This window comes from Stigmatopora nigra, chromosome 22, assembly GCF_051989575.1.
Source record: "Stigmatopora nigra isolate UIUO_SnigA chromosome 22, RoL_Snig_1.1, whole genome shotgun sequence".
NCBI lineage: Eukaryota > Metazoa > Chordata > Actinopteri > Syngnathiformes > Syngnathidae > Stigmatopora > Stigmatopora nigra.
This window is the reverse complement of record NC_135529.1, coordinates 4,319,038-4,337,786: the sequence shown is the minus strand read 5'-3', so window position 1 is coordinate 4,337,786 and position 18,749 is coordinate 4,319,038. Positions and strand designations below refer to the sequence as shown.

The 18,749-nt window shown below is 39.1% G+C and overlaps 2 protein-coding genes across 7 annotated transcripts; one reads left to right on the top strand and one right to left on the bottom strand.

Annotated features, from left to right (window-relative positions):
• Positions 1-100: 100 nt before the first annotated feature.
• On the bottom strand, positions 101-11,084 carry LOC144215588 (excitatory amino acid transporter 1-like). Its single transcript, XM_077744625.1, has 10 exons — positions 10,902-11,084; positions 9,858-10,052; positions 8,327-8,464; positions 4,368-4,572; positions 4,117-4,159; positions 3,202-3,470; positions 2,865-3,098; positions 2,603-2,797; positions 2,212-2,346; positions 101-1,728 (listed from the first exon to the last, which is right to left on the bottom strand). The coding sequence occupies exons 2-10, from the start codon at positions 10,039-10,041 to the stop codon at positions 1,518-1,520; spliced, it is 1,614 nt and encodes a 537-aa protein (XP_077600751.1). The 5' UTR covers positions 10,042-10,052; positions 10,902-11,084; the 3' UTR covers positions 101-1,517.
• A 3,624-nt stretch (positions 11,085-14,708) lies between these two features.
• On the top strand, positions 14,709-18,646 carry LOC144215990 (Golgi membrane protein 1-like). Of its 6 annotated transcripts, XM_077745260.1 has the most exons (12): positions 14,723-14,855; positions 14,951-15,014; positions 15,530-15,662; positions 16,216-16,383; positions 16,459-16,513; positions 16,881-16,983; positions 17,112-17,196; positions 17,272-17,398; positions 17,509-17,658; positions 17,865-18,020; positions 18,121-18,213; positions 18,373-18,646. In XM_077745260.1, exons 3-11 carry the CDS (start codon positions 15,537-15,539, stop codon positions 18,210-18,212), a joined length of 1,062 nt encoding a protein of 353 aa, XP_077601386.1. In that variant the 5' UTR covers positions 14,723-14,855; positions 14,951-15,014; positions 15,530-15,536; the 3' UTR covers position 18,213; positions 18,373-18,646. The 6 variants fall into 6 exon arrangements, with proteins under 6 accessions (XP_077601389.1, XP_077601391.1, XP_077601388.1 ...); XM_077745263.1 differs by lacking the exon at positions 14,951-15,014 and having other exon boundaries at positions 14,709-14,855; XM_077745265.1 differs by having other exon boundaries at positions 14,714-15,014; positions 17,871-18,020.
• The last annotated feature ends 103 nt before the right edge of the window (positions 18,647-18,749 follow it).

Sequence of the window (18,749 nt, the reverse complement as noted above, 5' to 3'; positions counted from 1 at the left end):
AGCTGTATTAAAATCTATAGTTAATAGTATTTAATCTTCAAGCCAAATAGTTCACTAATAATGCGTGTGTGTGTTTGATAATACTTTATTAATACACAAACATTTTGATTTTAATTTATTTATTTTTTAAAAATCAGTCAACCTATGACTGACTACAAATATTTCAATTATTTGTATGTGAAAACAGCTGTGTATAAATGAACTATCTCTCCGTTTTGGCTTTTTATATCACAACCTGATGTAGAATTTGGTAACTGTAATTGTAACATTCCATATAGTCCTCAGGAGAATAAACAGTACAAATAAATGCTGACCAGTTGGATTTTTAACAAAACAATCAATAAGTAATATTTTGCAAAATAACTATTGTTAACTCTACCACACACTGATCAACATGCCCCGATACAAAGACAATTATATTCAGAATGAAACTGTACAGCAAGTTTTTTCCTAACAGTATCACCCAAAACAACCTAATAAAACATATCACAGACATACTGTACACAAACTCTTGAATGTACCATGGATACAATAAAGATGATAAATCCCCCTTTGTCATTGTTCAACAAAAAAAGATAACAGCATTTTTACCCTTGGTAGAAAAAAAAGAAATGACTCAGGATTTGGTGCCTATGAACCACAATTTGTGAAACATTTCTCGTCACATCTACAGTATATATATGTATTGGTAGTCAGTATGTAATACAAAATTAGTTCAATAACAAAATCCACAAATCTTAACTTCCTAAAAAACAACATTTTCAGCATTTTGGAGAAGCATATTAAAATGTACTAATTAAAAACTACATAGAAATAGAATTTGAAAATAAGTACATTAATTACATTTTTGGGACTGAGATGTACGAAGAAAAAAAATCTATTTTTAGATTTGGGATTGACACTTTGGGGATCTAAAATTTGGCTTAGAAAGTTTGGTATACTTTTCCTTGTGGTTTTGAGCTTTTCTGGTAAGTTACTTTTTGCATTCTGATTTTCATTTCAATATTAAAATAATAAATGTATGTGTTCAACTTTTTTGGCTGGCCTTGCCTTTTTCTCTCATATTTTTTTCATGAAAAAATGTCTTTGTTTGCATTCTGTTCTCTACTTTTACAACACAACAAAAAATATTTTCGTATCACCTGCAGTACCAGTAGTATTATTAGACAGAACACAAATATTAAAAGTAATTGTATTACATTTTAGCTTAGCCTATTCTAATGATATAATTTTCAGTGGTCTACACTCAAGTTTTTGGTGTCCTTACGTATACTGACCAGTAATTATAAGAGATCCTTGTTCTCCTCCATCGTTTCCGAGGCTCCATTAGAACAAGAATAAGGCAGTGGAAAAGTGCCTTGCGGTATTGTATCAGAGTGACAATATACCAGTTTTTTTCGCATCATGGCATACCCCATATAAAAAGATAATAGGTATTTGCCTAACATACTCTTATATTGTCATACGCATGTTGATCTTTCCTTTGAAATTGGAGGGCGGTTAGTGTCAAAACTGTATTACATTTTGGTTTCGCTATCAACAGTGGGCCTCTCATTCTCGTACTCGTTCTCATGGCAGATTAACCGGTAAGGCTTCCTCTCTGGTTCCTCGGCTGCTGTCGAATGGTTCTCCTCCGGGTCTCTGGTTAATTCATGGCGAGATAGATGCTCCACAATCCCAGCCCCAATCGAGTCTCCCAGAACATTGGTAATAGTGCGCAGACGGTCCCTGTGGTTAAAGTGCAAATAGGAACCAGGCAAAGAAACCGAATCAACACATGATGAAAAAGAGAACATAATGTTTTCATCATCAAATATTCTTAAAATCATTTGTTTTTCTCTGGAATAGCTATGTTGCAACTCCAAACTTCTAACTGTTCCTCATTATTCGATCTTCAGAGGTCATATTCAGAAGCACCGTGACACTTCCAGGAATATTGAATATTTGAAACTATTGTGTACTGGCGTATGGTTTCATAAGCTGTACCCAAGATGGAAAAGGGGAATTAAATGAGCTGAACCATTTCCCGGCTTTGCTGGTAGTATAATAAGCCCTCTATGCTTCTTGCAAAAACTGATAAGTTTTAACTTATGTTTATGAAAAGCACCTGACAATGAATTTAGCAAAGAAGTTAACCTGGTAAATGTTCACATTCATATCTTATTTCAGAAGGCTCTATAATCATGTTTATAAGACAAAAGAAGAACTTACAGGAACCAATCAACAGCGATGATAAGTGAGATATCATCAGTGGGCAGACCAACTGATGTGAGCACAATCACCATGGTAACAAGCCCAGCCTGCGGGATTCCAGCCGCTCCGATACTGGCTGCTGTGGCTGTGATGCTGTCCAGGGATATAGATTAAGACATTTAAATTATTATCTCCTTTTTGACACAATAAGGAATGCAGCATGCACGTTTCTGGTCTTTTCCTTTGCTAACATAGCTTTTTACAAAAAATCTCTACTATAATAAGCAATAAAACAAATTGGGATATGAAAAAAACTCAAAAATGGATAATGTAATTTGTAAAATGTTTCAGAAGTGCTTAACAAATCATGTGCTATACTAGAGATAATGAAGCTTGTGCGACTGCTTACCTGATGGTGAGAATCTGACCGAAGTTGAGGTCAAAGTTGTTCACCTGTGCGATAAAGATGGCGGCCAGCGCTTCATACAAAGCGGTGCCATCCATGTTGATTGTGGCGCCCACAGGAAGCACAAAACGGGTTACACGCTTGTCTACTTTGTTGTTTTCCTCAAGGCACTTGAACGAGATTGGCAAAGTGGCCGAGCTAAAGGAGATTAAGCAACATGAATTCACTCTGCTACCTTGTCTTAGTCCAACGACGGCTCACAAACCTAGAAGACGTTCCTAATGCCGTGATTAGGGCCTGCAGAATCCCCCCAATGAAGACGAAGGGGTTCTTTCGGGTGACCACAAAGTAGAGGGTGGGTAAGACCACTATGGCATGGATGAGAAGGCCACAGATGACGGTGATAGTGTACATTCCCAGCTGGCCGCCCATTGCTGTTATGTCCTCCATTTCCACGATTTTACCCGCGATCAGGAACAGGATTCCAATGGGGGCATACCTGACCCAAAATGTCTCTGAATTATTGTCTTAACTAACTGTAGTGATGAATAATTTTCTTATAAATTCAGTGTCACTGGATTATTATTATTATTGGGTCGTACCACATAATGATTGCCACAAGCCTCATGATGGCCTCGTTGAGACAGTCAAAGAAGTCCCTGAGAGGCTGTCCTTGGTCCCCCATTTTCCCGATGATTAAACCGAAGCACATGGAAAAGACCACCAGGCCCAGCGCGTTGATCCCATTGACGGCACCAGGGACGGGGATCATCTCCTCAGTTGCCATCAATTTGCTTCCATTGAGCAGGAACACCGACTTGTTGACTGTGACGTTGATGTGGACCACCCTCTTGGCATACTGCGTCTTGAACTGAAAAAAGAAAAGGAAAAGGCGCCTAAACGTTAGCCAGTGAAGCTTTTAGCCACGCTGGTAGCAGTACAGTGGCAATTTAATAGCTTGCCATATAGTCACAGTGCCTTGACGATCCTCAGGATCGGACTCTATGACTACATCTGTAAAGAAAAGCATATGGAACAAACATTTCCAGACACAGGTACAACACGCGCATCTTCATTCATCAATTCTGTCTACAGCTAATCTAGTGACAGTAGCTACTCTACTTGTTTTTTTTTCTTCTATTATGCAACCACACTAAAGGGAGCAGAAAAAACACATACATGCATATTGGGCTGATCGAACGCCCTAAAATGTGCGTGTGAAGCGTTGCTCATGAACATGAAGTTGTTCTTACAATGATAATGGAAACAATAACAGTGGTCTGACCACTTGGGATTGAAATAATGCAAATGACAGCGAGTATCAGCTCTATCTACGTAGGTTTTGATATATTGGATCTCATTGAATTTGGCAATATGGAAAATAAGCTAAAAGACAGACAGACCAATGTTAGGTAGATGCTTTTAGCATTTATAGGCAAATTCAATCATTATTTAGATAATAATAATAAAGTAATGGGACAAAGGGAAAAAAACATCAATTAAATAGTATACATTACCTGTTTTGTGCACGCTTCCACAAGGTTTGGAGGGAACATATTCCTGCAAAACATCAAATACTATTGATTGAGTCGTGAGTGTCAACAAAAAGAAACTTCCAGTCATAACATCCTTCGACTAAAGCAATGAGTGTGCTGGTTCTGTGCTTCGTTGTTACATTTTGCTTCCTTTAAATTACTGAAGTCAACTACCCCCATTGTCTAAAATCACAATGAGAATAAAGCTATCCATTCAATTCAATTCAATATACCTGATGAGGTCCAGGAAGGCATCTGCAGTGTTGACCCTCTCGATCTGCTGCTGGTTGGTAAACTCTTCCTTTGAGCCTTTGCCGGGGTGGATAATGAGCACCATGACGATGCCAATGAACACGGCAATGACCGTGGTGGTAGTGTAATAGACCACCGCCCTCATGCCCATTTTGCCTGAAGCGCGGCTGTCTAGTGCAGCCATGCCTGATATCAGAAAAAAAGCTCACATTACATATTAGAATTCCACAACCCCAAAAATAAGTAGAATATATTTTGTATTCTTGATGATTTATTCATGGCATTTAAGACTCGGCCTTAACTAATCTATATCCAGTTTTCTAATCATATTTAGCCATATTTATCATCAGTTTATGTTTTTAAGTAGCATTTTAGACATTCTCTATTCACTATAACCTCCTTAATAAATTTAAGTTTTACAGGCGCCTTTGTTTAAGAAAATCCAACAAAATGCAACAGATTTGTATGCTGTCAAACATGTCGTAAAATATCAGTACTTTCTTTCTAGAATTATGCAATTTCTCTTATTTTTAATTCTTTTTTCGTGAACATACACAAACTTTTGTCAACATGATTGTTGCTTACGCAGGCAATTTCTGAAGTGTGGCACAATGTATCAAAAACAGCTTTAAAGTTAATAGTTAACAAAGGCAGGTGTTTGTGTTTGGGAAATGGAAAGAACAACGCCACATACACAAATGCAAATATATAAAGTTGTGTTTCACAATGAGAATACATAAAGAAAGCCTGGGAAAAGGTGCTGTAATTACAGATGGAATACACCCATCTCCATAATCTGTTCAAGTATCTTAGAAGGAACAAAGCACAGTAAGAAACTTAATCTGGCCGTGACCTACCCAGGCGGGTAAACAACACCTACTGGAAGGCACCCAGGGAACAATCATATCCGCTTTACTTTTTGTATATTTAAAATGGGTCTCATTTTGAAATCGTATCGCAGGGGCCTCCTTTGAATGGTGCATCATTCCCAAGCAAATCATTCGAATTTCTGTGCCAAAAGAAAGACGTATGCGACTGCTTTGCCTGCGCAGTGGTGCCAGTTAACGATTAACACTCTGTCCTTGACCGTTTAGCCAAAGATAATGAATGTGTTGGCATCTGACATACAACAACAGTCTAGAGTGACCACATAGTAGTCTATAAGAATGTTAATTTGCATTTAAGATGCTGTCCCCACTTAATGTGTAGTAATGGGGCCTCAATTATCACTGCAGTTTTAAATAAAATATATAATGTGATTCAATTCAATTTGAGTTATAAAAATAATTCACATGAAACAGAACTTTAAAAAAAATGATCCCAAATATACAATTCCTTCAAATAAAAAATGCTGTTTTTTTCTATTTTCCTTTTAAATAAAGGCAATACTTTACTTTTTACTTTGCCAAAATATATGCTTTTTTCCATTGAAAAACAAGATATTTTTAAAAATTTGATTTTTTTAGGGGATAAAAGACTGTTTTCATATCATCAAGCTCATTATCATTGGGCTTTTCAGACATAAGGTTTTATGACCACTGTAGTCAATGGAGGCTTCTCTAAACCTTCTTTTAACTGTCTTCCAGAGTTATGACTGCATTCAGTTGCTATCCCGGCAGTGACAGAAATAGTGCGGGTGTGGATTTCAGAAGAAAAGAGAACAACAGCATTGTACTTTCAAAGTGTCACCTCCCAAAATGCAATTTTCATTCATTCAGATTTCAGACAAGCAAAGCTGGGCTTTTGTGGTGACGGCATTGATGTCAGTCTTTTAAAATGTACCACTTTGTATACCAGCGTGTGTGTGGGAACACAATATAGCTTATTCCGAGTAAAATGTTGGCCATTTTGTCAGCGTATTTTATGGTTTTCATCCTTTACTTTGTGTACAAAAATATTTCACTTCCTTTTTTTCTTTTATAATTCAAGGGGATTTAAGGGTTCTTCACTGTGCCCCTTTCTCCTGCCTCTAGTATCCTTTTGATGACAAGCCTGGGAAAACTTTTTAGCTGAAGGCTGCCTAAAAACAGACAAGTATACACACACACACACACACACACACACACACAGATCACTGACTTGTCGTCCAGGCAACAACATACACCGCCTCACAAATTTCTTACACGCAAAAGAATGAAAGAGCCAAGGCAACAGAAAGGTAGTTATGGAAAGTGGGGGGTTGCAAGTACAAATGCAGCCCCCCTTTGGTTGGAGAAGATGAAATCTGGGGCACAAGAAAGAATCCCATTAACCAGACTTTTTGGAACTTGATCTACTCTGTTATGGCTGGCAAATATCTCTCAATGCAGTTTTTAAATTCATATGGCATATTACAATGCTGCTGAAACATGTGTAAGGGATTTTGTGGTCAAATTCCGTTGTGCAAGTACCATACTTACTTTCCTAGTTTCACTATGACTGATAATAGCCTTGTCTTTTCAAGGATTCTTGCCTCAACACAAGCACTGTCATCCAGCGTAATTGGTCACTTGACGCTGACTCTATTCAGCCTCACTGTCCAAAAGTATGAGAAAAATTCAAAAAATGCCTGCTGAATTATATAGTGGTCATCTGCAACTATTGCTTAGTTAACCATGTTTTGCAAAGGAAGAATTTTATGTTAGGAAAGCAGACTCATATTTCAAGAGGTAAGATAGTTCTCATGAGTAAACAAAAGTGAAGGAGATGACCATGGTCTTGGCTATGTTTGTCTATTGTAATGTTTTGTTTTTATAGCGCGATTAAGTGGACAAACGAAGTAAGGTGCACTTGGAGGGGCTTTACATGGCCGTAAACCTGAGCACTCCAAAGACCATAAACAGCCAAGATGTGGCAAACTAGTTAATTCATCTTTCATTCCGCGCATTCTCCAACACGTTGCGGGGGTTGCTGGAGCCAAACCCACTTGTCTTTGGCCGAAAGGCAGACTACACCCTAGACTGGTCGCCAGTCAGTCGTAGAACACGCAGAGAGGCAAACGACCATCCGCACTCCCAATCATACCTCCACCAGCGGGAAATGAGCCCGTGCCTGCCCGCTCTGAAATCAGGCAAATGTTGGTCTTGTATTTTCCATTAATTACTAGTATGGCAAACTTTACTTTGGGCCAGAGGCGGGGCGCACCTTGAATTGGTGGCCAGCCAATCGCAGGGAACAAGGAGACAAACAAAACATCCATCAAACATTCACGCCCAGACTCATACCTAGGAGCAATTTAGAGTATCCAATCAGCCAATTCATGTCTTTGGAATGTGGGAGGAAACCGGAGTACCTGGAGAAAACCCATGCAGGCCTGGAGCAAACATGTATATTCCACACAGGTGGACCGACCTGGATTTGAACCCAGGTCTTCCACTCTGAGGCTGATGCGCTAACCACTCATTCGTGCTGTTACTAAACAATAATTCCATACATTACAACATTGTCAACGGAATTTAAAATCTGTTTTGACACCCCCCATGTTGTTGTTTTCTCCTTATGAATAATCACATGATATGATGTCGCATAAATCTAATGCTACGCTGTGCTGGTACAAAGGGGCCTCTCTTATCTGTGTCATGTCCCCGCAAGAGACAATTACGTCATATGTCTCTCAATGACCTGGTTACGCACTATATGCATGATGCACACCATAACAAGACTGTTGTCAATACTGTGACTGTGCAAAAAAGTTTTATACATGTTTCTGGATTGTTTCTGATTAATATAATCAGAATTAATGTAATGGGAAATGTACTTTAAATAAAATTGTGTATATCTGATTTTTTTTATTTTTTACAAACATTTTGCAAATTGATACGTTCATTAAAACTAGTGTGCAAATGATATGAGCGATGAAAATACTGGAAAATGTCGACATTACTGAATAAAGAATAGATCAGATGCTGCAGCTTATGGGCCATACTTTGCGCTACCTTGTTTATATATGGTGTTGACTGACCTGTTATAAGGCTGGACACAAGCAAGGGCAGGACCAGCATTTGCAGCATCCTCATCAGCAGCTCTCCGGGGAAAGAGAATAACTTGATGTCACGGTAGGACATTTTGTAAGGCCGCAGGGCAAACCCCAAGATGATACCTGAACATGTCAAATTAAAAGTTAGCAATTTATATAATGCACACATCGCAACATACTTATTGTTTGTTATAATTTCATTGTTAGGTAGGAATTTCAGATGGTTGCATTGAATTTAGAGTTAACGTTGTCGAGGGTTGTTAAAACACGCACAAAAACATTTGGAAAGGTGGCAGGGGGTGCTAATAGGAAATAAACGTGCATCCTTCTCTGACAGTGTAAGTCACTGTGCTCTTGTTTAAGGGTTTCGAAGCCTATAGTCTACCAAGTAGCTGATTCACAAATGGACTGCAGCTCCAGCAGGGGTACAGAATGTGAGTGGGCCCTCACCCGCTTTCCTGCCGCAGAATAGTTCAAAGGTTAATCTCGATAGCTCTGATGTCAGCTAAAGAGGTCGGGTGAGGTCTCCATAGGTTTCTTTGTGAACTTTCTATTTATTCCCAAGACAGCTGGTTCGTTTTGTGCTATGTACACAATGTCACAAAATTTGGTGCACATGGTCAGGAAGACAGGACCAATGAAAACCAGTAGAGAACCTGTGTTGTGAATTGGGCAGATTTTATTTTAATGCGCTGAGTTAAACCACCATGTTATCCTGAGACCAAACGCTTGCAACAAACAGAGTGCAACTCGACTTTTTGCCTTTGGCCTTAAAGTGGCAAACCACACCAATATGTGCGCCGCAACTGCGCATCTATTTCAAACTGTGCTCTCAATAATACACAGGTCCAACAATTTGAAATTGGACCTTAGCATCTTTAAAAAAAAAAAAAAAAAACTTTGAATTTAGCTTGAAAAATCTGGAACCTAGGCTCCATTTCTCCCTTGCCCTCCAGTTTTTTTTTTAAATTTTATTTTCATACTGTTGTGTGTGTTCTTTACAGCTATTGATTAATTAGAAATAATGATAATATTATCTTTACTCTGTCAGTGTTGATGTGCCCGAATGTTAATGATGATAAGACAATTAAAAACAAGACTTTTACATTATTAAATGACAGGTAAGTATTAAAAAAAAGGTCAACAGTGAAACATTTTAAATTTGATAGAGGGTGAATCTGTATTTTCAAATATTTATGCCAGGGGACAATCTTGAAATCTTGTATTCCTTCATTTTATTGTTGGATTACAGTACCCAATTCCCCTTTCTTCCATGGCCTCCAGTTGGGGCCTTTCATTTGTTCTATTTGTGCGTACATTACATTTAGGGTACTAAAATAAATCAAATGTTTAAAAAAATAGCTGTATGTAGTTGTCACTTTTCACTGTCTCCGTAAATGACAATGAACAGCACTTAACCAGTTCATTTTTAAAGATAACGGTTTTATTTTGTACGTCTTCTTTGGGGATTTTTTGAAAAACCCAATAGTATTAAAGTTAAGTCATCTTCACTCACCAATGATAACCGCTGCCACGGTGAATATGACAAAGGCATTTCTTACAAAGAAGCCCTTTACGTCATTCTTGCTGATGTTGGAAAATCTTTTCCTGGCTACCAAGGAGCGGGACTGGATGCCGGCTTGGATCTGCCGGAGGCCTCGTCGGGCTCTTTGCGGGTCCTCCCCGTTGATCTGCGTCATAGTGGAACACTCTGGAAACAAAATCATAGCAAATGCTAAATTTTGATTGACATCTTGGTGGCTTTTGAGAACCCCCTATACTGTCAGCCAATATAAGAATTTTTCTTTGCTGATATATTTGTCAGATTTTAACCTTTGGTTTGTTCCAGTCGGAAAAAAAAATACAAGTTGTTCTCTGCCAAGAAAGCAAAGGTAATCATTAAAGACATTTCTCACCACAAGTGCTTGTAATTTCTATCTATTTTGCACCTCCTATCAATGGGAAATTAATTTTTGAGCACTGTTTGCATTAATAATATTTGGCCCAAGGGGCTCTTCTGAGATCCCTACCCACCTGTAGACTTGGACACCATCTTAAATAAAGCCAACTGTTTCTAATTTGGGGTTTTAACATTGATCCTGGACATCTTAATCCTAATTTTGTGCAATACCATTCCAGTTTACCATTATTGGAAGAAATAATTTGCAGAAAATATAAAACGTAAAACCAATTAGGTCTTTCAAAACTTCTGAACCAATCTGAAATGCTCAGAGCTGTTATAAGTGCTCAATTAGTCTATTGCATCATATTTTCCCCAGGATATTCTCACATATGCCCTTGTAAAATTGTTCCACAACCTTTACTTTGCAGTCAACAGAGCATTCCACTTTTCAGAATGCATGTCAAATCCAAACATTATGAACCAATTTCACAAGCCCTCAAAATGTGGTAAGCTCTTTAACATACTCTGAATGAGGGAGCACATGTGGCATGCGACACAACTCTGACGGAGCACTACCTCAAACAACAGCACATGCACAATGTGTCCTACACAAAAATTGCTTAGCTAGAACAACTGCATAATTTGATAGAAACTTACTTGCTGACCTTGAGGCACTTTCTGGTGGAATTAAAGCTCTGTCAATGCGTGGTTGAGGTTGGGGGTGCAATTCTGTCGCTGGTCACAACAGGGTTGCTCTTTGGTGGAGAGTATGACAAAAATGAGGAGTGGGAGGCGTGAGGAGAAGCAGAAAAGTGAAGGAACTGTGAATGAAAGGACCAGTGAGAGAGAATGGAGGCGGTGCCACTGAAGTCACAGTTGTTGCCTTGTAGGGGGGATGATAGAGGGAGGGGGAAAGTGGGAGAGGCGGTGGGAATCAAGGTAGAGGGAAAGGGATGATTACAGGGGTACTGGGGTCACGGGAAGTTTGAGGACTAATGAGCTTTTCTTAGCAGAAAAGAAGAGAAAGGACCTTCTGTTGTGTTTTTGTATGCCCTCTACTTCCAGAGATGGCAGACTTGTACTAAATATTAAAACTTTAATGGAGTTGGTAATGACAGAGTTTGGTAAACAAGGGATATTGTGTTGTTTGGGCTCTAATTATTAGAATAAATGGTAATATTAGATGACCAGGTGTCAAAACGACTTTTGCTATCCGTGTTATTGTTTTAAGTATACTGTATAATATCGAGGCAGATGGAGAAAAACTTGCACAAGTTGATGATTGATGAGGTTGCTTGAGCATCTCCACAATTGAATGTTGGTAAAATAGGCTGCTATGGCAATATCATACATTAAAATACAATCCTTACCACAAAGAACCAATTGGTTAAAGTTGTTACAACAGAATTTATTTATTAGTTCTAAGAAGGTGTTAGTAACTTTTTTTTTTTTTTTTTTGTCAGTAACAATAAGATCCAGACACTTGGATATATTACTCGTGACTCATACAAAGAGAGTGCAGGTTTGGCACTCCTTTTTTGAGTTGCAACAGCAATCTTGCACGACTCATGCACAAAAACAGACACGTGAACACTTACCAAATCTCACATTGTAGGGAGGCCAACTCCGTTATTTCCGAGAAGAACAAACTAACAAACAACAGATTTCCATTTTGTTCATTTTAGAAATGATGCCTTAAATTTCCATTCTGACCAATGAGTATTGCATAATCTCTGCACAAAAACATTTATGCCCATCTCGATCATCCACTCAGTAGGTATATTCTAAGATAAACAGACACCATGAACCGATGATATGTGTTTAAATTCTCACATGATCCTCCATGAAGGTAGTTTTCAACCCACAAAAGAAAACAAAACATCATATATACTCTAAATGGATTTAACAGGAGGGCCTCCATGATCTATGACCCTTGTCCTAGTGATTCTCACTAAATTTGTGACATACCTACACTGTAAAAGCAAAAACAGAGTCTTTTGTTTTCCACAAGCATAAAGACAGATTGGTTAGGAAGAAAACAAGAGCACTGTGCCATAAAGTCCAGCAAAAGAAAAGTGAAACAACAAAGAATTAGGTAAATCTTTCTTCTTTGTCTTCATGGGTGTTTGCTTTTGCGGGGGTGCTTTTGTGTGGCTGTGGAGTCTGAGCAACAACCCCACAAGTGCAGACTTGCCAATCATACTCCCTGGCTTTCCCCTTGGTACTTTATTGATTTCCATATGAATTGTTATGTTTTTGGCTACATTTTCAATTTCGCAGATTAAGAGTCATCTGGAATATTTTACTGATTTAAATAGAAAAATATGATTTAACTAAGGAAATAAGTTTGCACACATATTGTATCTTCTGTGCCATTCTGATAACCAAACACAGTTTGCAAAACACTACCAAAGCCACGTTGGTCCCCAGGGGCTGATGTATCCAGAACCTTGTTATAGGATCCGTGGCCCTACAGTGGCCCCCCCAGGGATGCTACAGAACTGGGGCCGCATTGTTTCATCATCATTGTACGCAATGGTTTCCCATGGATCGAGTGTTCTGATCCACGAGGGAGAAAGAATAGAAGAGAGTCTCAGCGCGCTCATTTCTGTTGTTCATTGGCTTAGATGGTCACACGCTGTTTGTCAATGAGGCCACCACAGATGCCACTCCTTTCAGATGTGTTACTAACTGCAACAGCAGCAAACACAAAGGTCTCGCTGATTAATTAAAGCATGGAGTTTCAATGTTTGTCTCGTGTTGTATAATCGTTTCGTACGAAGAGTTTACTCTGAATAGCAACAAAAAAGAAAAGTACTAAATATCAAGACACGAGCAAGCGAAAACACAAGTTTGTTGAATTGGGTGTGTTTCATGACAGCAATATGCAGAGGTCAAGACTTAAACCACAATTTGTGGATCACAACTCTGGCATGTGATCCCTACGGTGAATCTGCAATGAAACTAAAACGATCTTAAAATGACTTTTAGATTGAAATCAGTGGCATCTAGTGGTGAGTCTGTGTGACGTAAAAAAATCTAAGAAAAAACTGTATGGCTTAAAATACTGTCTGTTATTATTATTATAAAACAAAAATACATCAAAGTGGGATCACAATAGCAATCCTACACCACATTAAGATTTGTGGTTAAAAGTTTTCACATTTTTGACTATGCATCAACATTAAAATGATTACAATGCATATAAATATTAGTGAATATATGTTTTCTTGTGTTCTTTCTTATTTATTTTCTGTAACAAAAATGTGACAATTTGTTTGAACACATTTACTGGTTGGAGTGGTTAGGATAATCCCAGAGAGGGTTGGAGCAAACATGTAGGCTGACAGATGGCTTCGCTAATAAGTATTTGCAAAGGATCCTATAGTCTTTCAGGAGTCACAGACCAAGACTTTCCCAACAAGATGGACAGTTTTCTGGAGGGAGAGAGCCAATATTTCAACATTTTTGGACCAGGGACGATGGGTGTCTCAGGGAGAGGATGGTCCACTTGTCTGACTTTGCTCGAGCACATGTGCCTGGACCTGCTGGGACAAATGGACTTTCTGCTGGAACACAGGGATGTCTGCTTTAGTCTGACGGGCCCATTTTATTCCGACGACCTGTTCGTGTGGATGTTCCATCACATGTGATCAGAAAATGTGGATTGAATCCAAATCTTTCCTTAGATGATGTTGACAACCTATTGTGAATTGGTATTTATCTGATGTTTGAAATACGTGTGGTATTGTAGTACAAATTCTGCACTAAAGTCAAATGATAACAAGAAAGCCATCAAAGCATTTGGATAAATTGTTTTATATTTGGGGCACTGACTAAACACCTTCATTTTAAAGTATGTATAACTTGAAGATCTGAAATAAATGTTTACCAGGTGAAATGTACTGTATAATAGGAACATTGAGAACATCAATGGACCAGAAATACAAAATAATTGCTTGCTGCACAATAGGAAATGAAATAGTAAATCTTGATGAATAACAACAAAATGTTGTATAAAAACAAGTTGTATCTAAAATAATAAATCTAAAAGAATAAAACAAAAAATAACTTAAAGGGCATCACAATGAGCTCTGTGGTGCTTAATTTTTGCAAATCCTGGCATTATGGGTATGAGTATTTTGTGAAAAGATCTAGTTAAACAAAATATATAAATTGGGTGTATTTTTTGCTGGTCAGTCTTCTGGATGTCAACTGTGCTGCCTTCACGTTTATCGTAAAAAAAGACCACGTCATCTGATTTCAAGTCAATTTGTTCTTTCTTCTAACCATGGGGTAATTTAGGTCGTTTTTAGTAAAAGGATGACTAACATTTAGTCTTTGATTGCAAAATGCGCAGGCATCAATTTTCAGTTTAACAAGTATCCCAAAAAGTAATTACTGTTAGTAAGGTTGTGTAATTACACGAATGGTTTGTAAAATAGCCACGTGACATTTTGTAATACGTAGTTGAACGTGGTTGCTTTGTTGGGAGATTAATATGAAGTTAATCTGTGATTTTTTTAGTTGAAGGTTTAACGTTTTTTTTTTAATCGACAGCACTGGAACGCATCACCTGCGGTTCCGTCAACAGGGACGGTATAAACACAAGTACGCTACGCTTCGTGTTTAGCCATCACAGATAGATCTAAATATAATGCCTCTTTGTTGTCTTTGCGGACGACATCTCTGCACTCTTGGATAAGATTCGACCCTGCCAAATCATTTTGGCGTCACATTCTAGCTGCTTTTTTTTTTTTACTTCACCGGGTAAGACGATGCTAACGTTTTAGCACCCCATCGTGTCAAAAGAATAGGGACCAGAGAAGAAAGAAAATAAATTAAGGGAACTGCTATTTGATTTAATGTTGGATTGGAATGACAATGACATTATTAGTGCTTTATTGTATAATCTCGTTAAATCTCATTATTTTCCGTCAAAGTCCACTTTATTGGCTTTTATATTTCAAATACACTAACCGTCCGATTTGTGACGTAGGATATTATGCAGTGTATATTTAAGGAGTAATCTCCTGTCTTTAGAGCCTTTAACAGAAAAGTCCAGTTGGTTTGACTGGGATGCCTGGCAGTGAATGATCACTGTTCAAATGGATTGGACGTTTTGTCAACACACTTTGGAAATCACTGTACAGCAAGGGGCAAACAGTCCCCTGGTAGGGACTAAGTTTGGTCATCAGTGATAATGACTCAATTCTTTAAGTGTTATTGTGGCAGGTAAATCAGGTTTTGTGAGTGTCTTAAAAATGTCTGGTGTGTGATTGTAGACAAGTGATGGGTGGACTGGTCAATGGGTGGCGAGGAAGATCTCCGCCTTTAATGATAGGCGCCCTTGTCGCCTGCCTCCTCCTCCTGGGCTTCAACTACTGGGTGTCCAGCTCGTGTAACCTTGAGCTCCAGGTATGTATTGCTCCTCCAAGGCACGTATGCTTGTTTGAGGCTAATTTCTCTCTGCCTTTTTGATTACGTCAATCATCAATTAGCAATAATCAATTTAGCAACAGACAATACATTATAACTACCCCATCAATGGCAGCTAAGGAGTTAGAGCAATACATTACACAAGAATGGATTTTGTAACAACATAGTTTGAATGTGGCTTTGGTCTAGATTACTGTGAAAATTCTCATTTTCCGAACTGCTTTATCCTCATTACACGGGGGTGCTGGAGCTTATCCCAGCTGATTCCAGGCCAGAGGCAGGGGACACCCTGGATCGGTGGCTAGCCAATCGCAGGGCACAAGGAGACAGACAACCACACACACTCACACTCATACCTAGGGGCAAATATAGTGTCCAATCAGCCTACCGTGCATGTTTTTTGAATGTGGGAGGAAACCCACGCAGGCAAATGCAAACTCCACACAGGTGGTGGACGTGACCTGGATTTGAACCACTCATCCACTGTGAAAATCTTCTAATCCAAATGCATCCCCATGTTTCTTGACTACAGGCGAAACTGTATGAAATGGAGGCCCAGGTGCGCCGCGTAGGGGCAGCAGAGGTGAAGAAATACGAGTTGCAGGTGGAGCTCAATAAGCAGAAGGATCAGACTGCTCGCATCGAGAGTCTCTATAAGAAACAGATGGAGAAAGTCCAGAACACCTGTAACCAGGAGAAGGTGCGACACCAATCTAATAAGAATTTGATCACCTTGATAACTCAACGCACTTGTGTTTATTGATTTTTTTTACAGGCAACATTGGAACAAAATGTCTCCGCTGCCACCAAAACCATACAGGAACTCAAGGGTAGTACTGCTTTGTGTGGATATGTGCATGGCTTATATAAGATGTAGATCAATATCCAACTTTGCATCTAAATTTTAGTTTATTTGTATTGATGGATTTGAGTGTAAAATACTGAGGCATGACTTTCTTGCTCAATTGCATTAAGAAGCATGTAAAACCTCATGGTGTTTGTAGGCTGCTAAATTATGGGTAGCTTTCCCCACTCACAAGATTATTAAGTTCCTTGGTGTGTCATCCACATTGTCTTGCTTTATTGGCCAGTAATATCTTTTTCTTAGCAGCAAGTGCTTAAGCCACTTTTGTGCTTTTATTATTTGTGGTTTTGTGTATACATTTTGTGAAATTAATGCCATTTTTATGTGGGCAGACCAACTAAATGAGAAGAACAATGGCCCGGTAAAGCTGGAGAAGGAGCTACAAGCTTGCCAGAGCAATGTCAAGACCCTCAATGATAAACTCACATATGACATGTAAGAAACTCTTTTAAATACAAGGCCTACAGTGTGAGTCCACTGCGGCGCCAGTTTTCCCGCAATTGATCACAAGAGCCATATTCACCCAACATTGTCTTAACATGTATTTATTTATGTGTCTGTAGGACACAGTGTAACTCACAGCTCCTGTCCCAGAAGGAGTTGTGTGATGAGCGTGTGACTGCAGCCAAACTGGAAGCCCAAAAGAAGGTTACCAAGCTCCTTCTCTCCATCCAGATAACCAATGTCTCCTAAACCACTTTTTGACTATTCTAACGTGGACAGGAGAACAAGGCGGAGAACAACGGCATACAAGTGATCGGCCCGTTGGCAAACGTGTCCCTCAAGGCATTGACTAACTTGAGCAACTTTTCCAACCGTACCTTACGCAGCAACATCTTGAACAAACAAGGTAAAGCTCATATGCACACATATTTAAGCTGTAGTCATTTTAAAATAAATCTGAGGCATCAAACACACACACCTTTTGAACGAATGCAAAAATAAGTTATTCCTCCTAAGGGGGTGCAGGAAACTCAGAGAGCAACCGCCAGTCCGACATGATAAAAGACGACACGAAAAAGCCTGAGGTGGCTGTGTCGGCACACGACAGCAAGTCCTCTCTGACAAATAATCAGACTCACCTGGAGAGGATGGCCGCCAATATACAAGGTGAGGATACCGGGTGTATTTTAGGCCCCCAAGAAGCCTGAGGGTAAATGTTCCTTTTTCGGGGCCATTGTCGACATCAGAGCCCCAATCCATTTTGACTGGGCTGATGTTGCTCACTGTAGTCTGCGGCATGCGCAGAAAGTTTATTTGTATGCCCGGACGTGAAAAATTAGAGGAAACAATGCACATTTGGCTGTTTTTCAAAGCGGCAGAACCACAGGCAGGTCAGGTGCCGACTGACAAAGGGATATCCGACACTACCATCGTGGAAGAGAAGCTTAATGAAGAAGATAATTACGACCAGCAGATGTTGGAAGGGCGAGGACTTAATCTGGACAAACAGCAAGGGGATATCACCGTTGGTATGGCTTCACGTTTGTGTGTGTGTTAAAGATGTCACGTGGGAATTTGTGCGCGTGGAAGTGAATGCTAGGGTGTGTCTATTTTTCTTTGCCCTCTAAGACAAGGTGATGGATCTGGCCGATTACAATGGCGATGACGAAAATGAAGGAGAGTTCGAGGCGGACAAGCAGGCTCAACTGGCTCAAATATAAGGTGAACACAGGGTATTAATATTTCACAATATGACTGAAATACTGATTCGAATATGTCAGATCCTACTCCTTGTTTAGTGTGAAAGAAGAATTTTGTCCAAGAAAAAAAGCACACGTTGGACACACTGAATTAAAACCATTTTGACTGTCTGTTGAACAGCCAAGGAGAGGCAAAGATGTCCAACAGCACAAGCTTGATAGTTTTTTGGAACCAGTAGGATGGGCCTGCTGAGTCAAGTCGTTCACAAAATGTCCACTGAATGAAGGACGGAGCCATATTATGTGTCCTGGTCAAAGGACAGAGCCATTGAAGGATGAACCCAATCTACTTTGCACCAGCAGATCACTTTGATTTGAGATGTGTGGTTTTAATGTGTAAATGTTTTGACCTGCTGAACAAATAAGTTTCATTCAATAAAAGAGGACTTTTTAAAAAAAAAAAACTTTCTACACTTATTGATCTTTTGATTCCTGTTATTTTGTGATGACATAAAAGAATATTATTACATATAACATTTGACCTAAACTCAGTCTATA

Coding starts and splice junctions, on each gene's coding strand:
- LOC144215588 (XM_077744625.1), bottom strand. CDS start 10,041: ATGACGCAGATCAACGGGGAGGACCCGCAAAGAGCCCGACGAGGCCTC. Junction 4,573..8,326: donor TGTGTCCAGCCTTATAACAG/GTCAGTCAACAC, acceptor TTCTGATATCAG/GCATGGCTGCACTAGACAGC. Junction 1,729..2,211: donor ATCGCTGTTGATTGGTTCCT/GTAAGTTCTTCT, acceptor CTTTAACCACAG/GGACCGTCTGCGCACTATTA.
- LOC144215990 (XM_077745263.1), top strand. CDS start 15,537: ATGGGTGGACTGGTCAATGGGTGGCGAGGAAGATCTCCGCCTTTAATG. Junction 16,984..17,111: donor GATAAACTCACATATGACAT/GTAAGAAACTCT, acceptor ATGTGTCTGTAG/GACACAGTGTAACTCACAGC. Junction 17,399..17,508: donor CAACATCTTGAACAAACAAG/GTAAAGCTCATA, acceptor ATTCCTCCTAAG/GGGGTGCAGGAAACTCAGAG.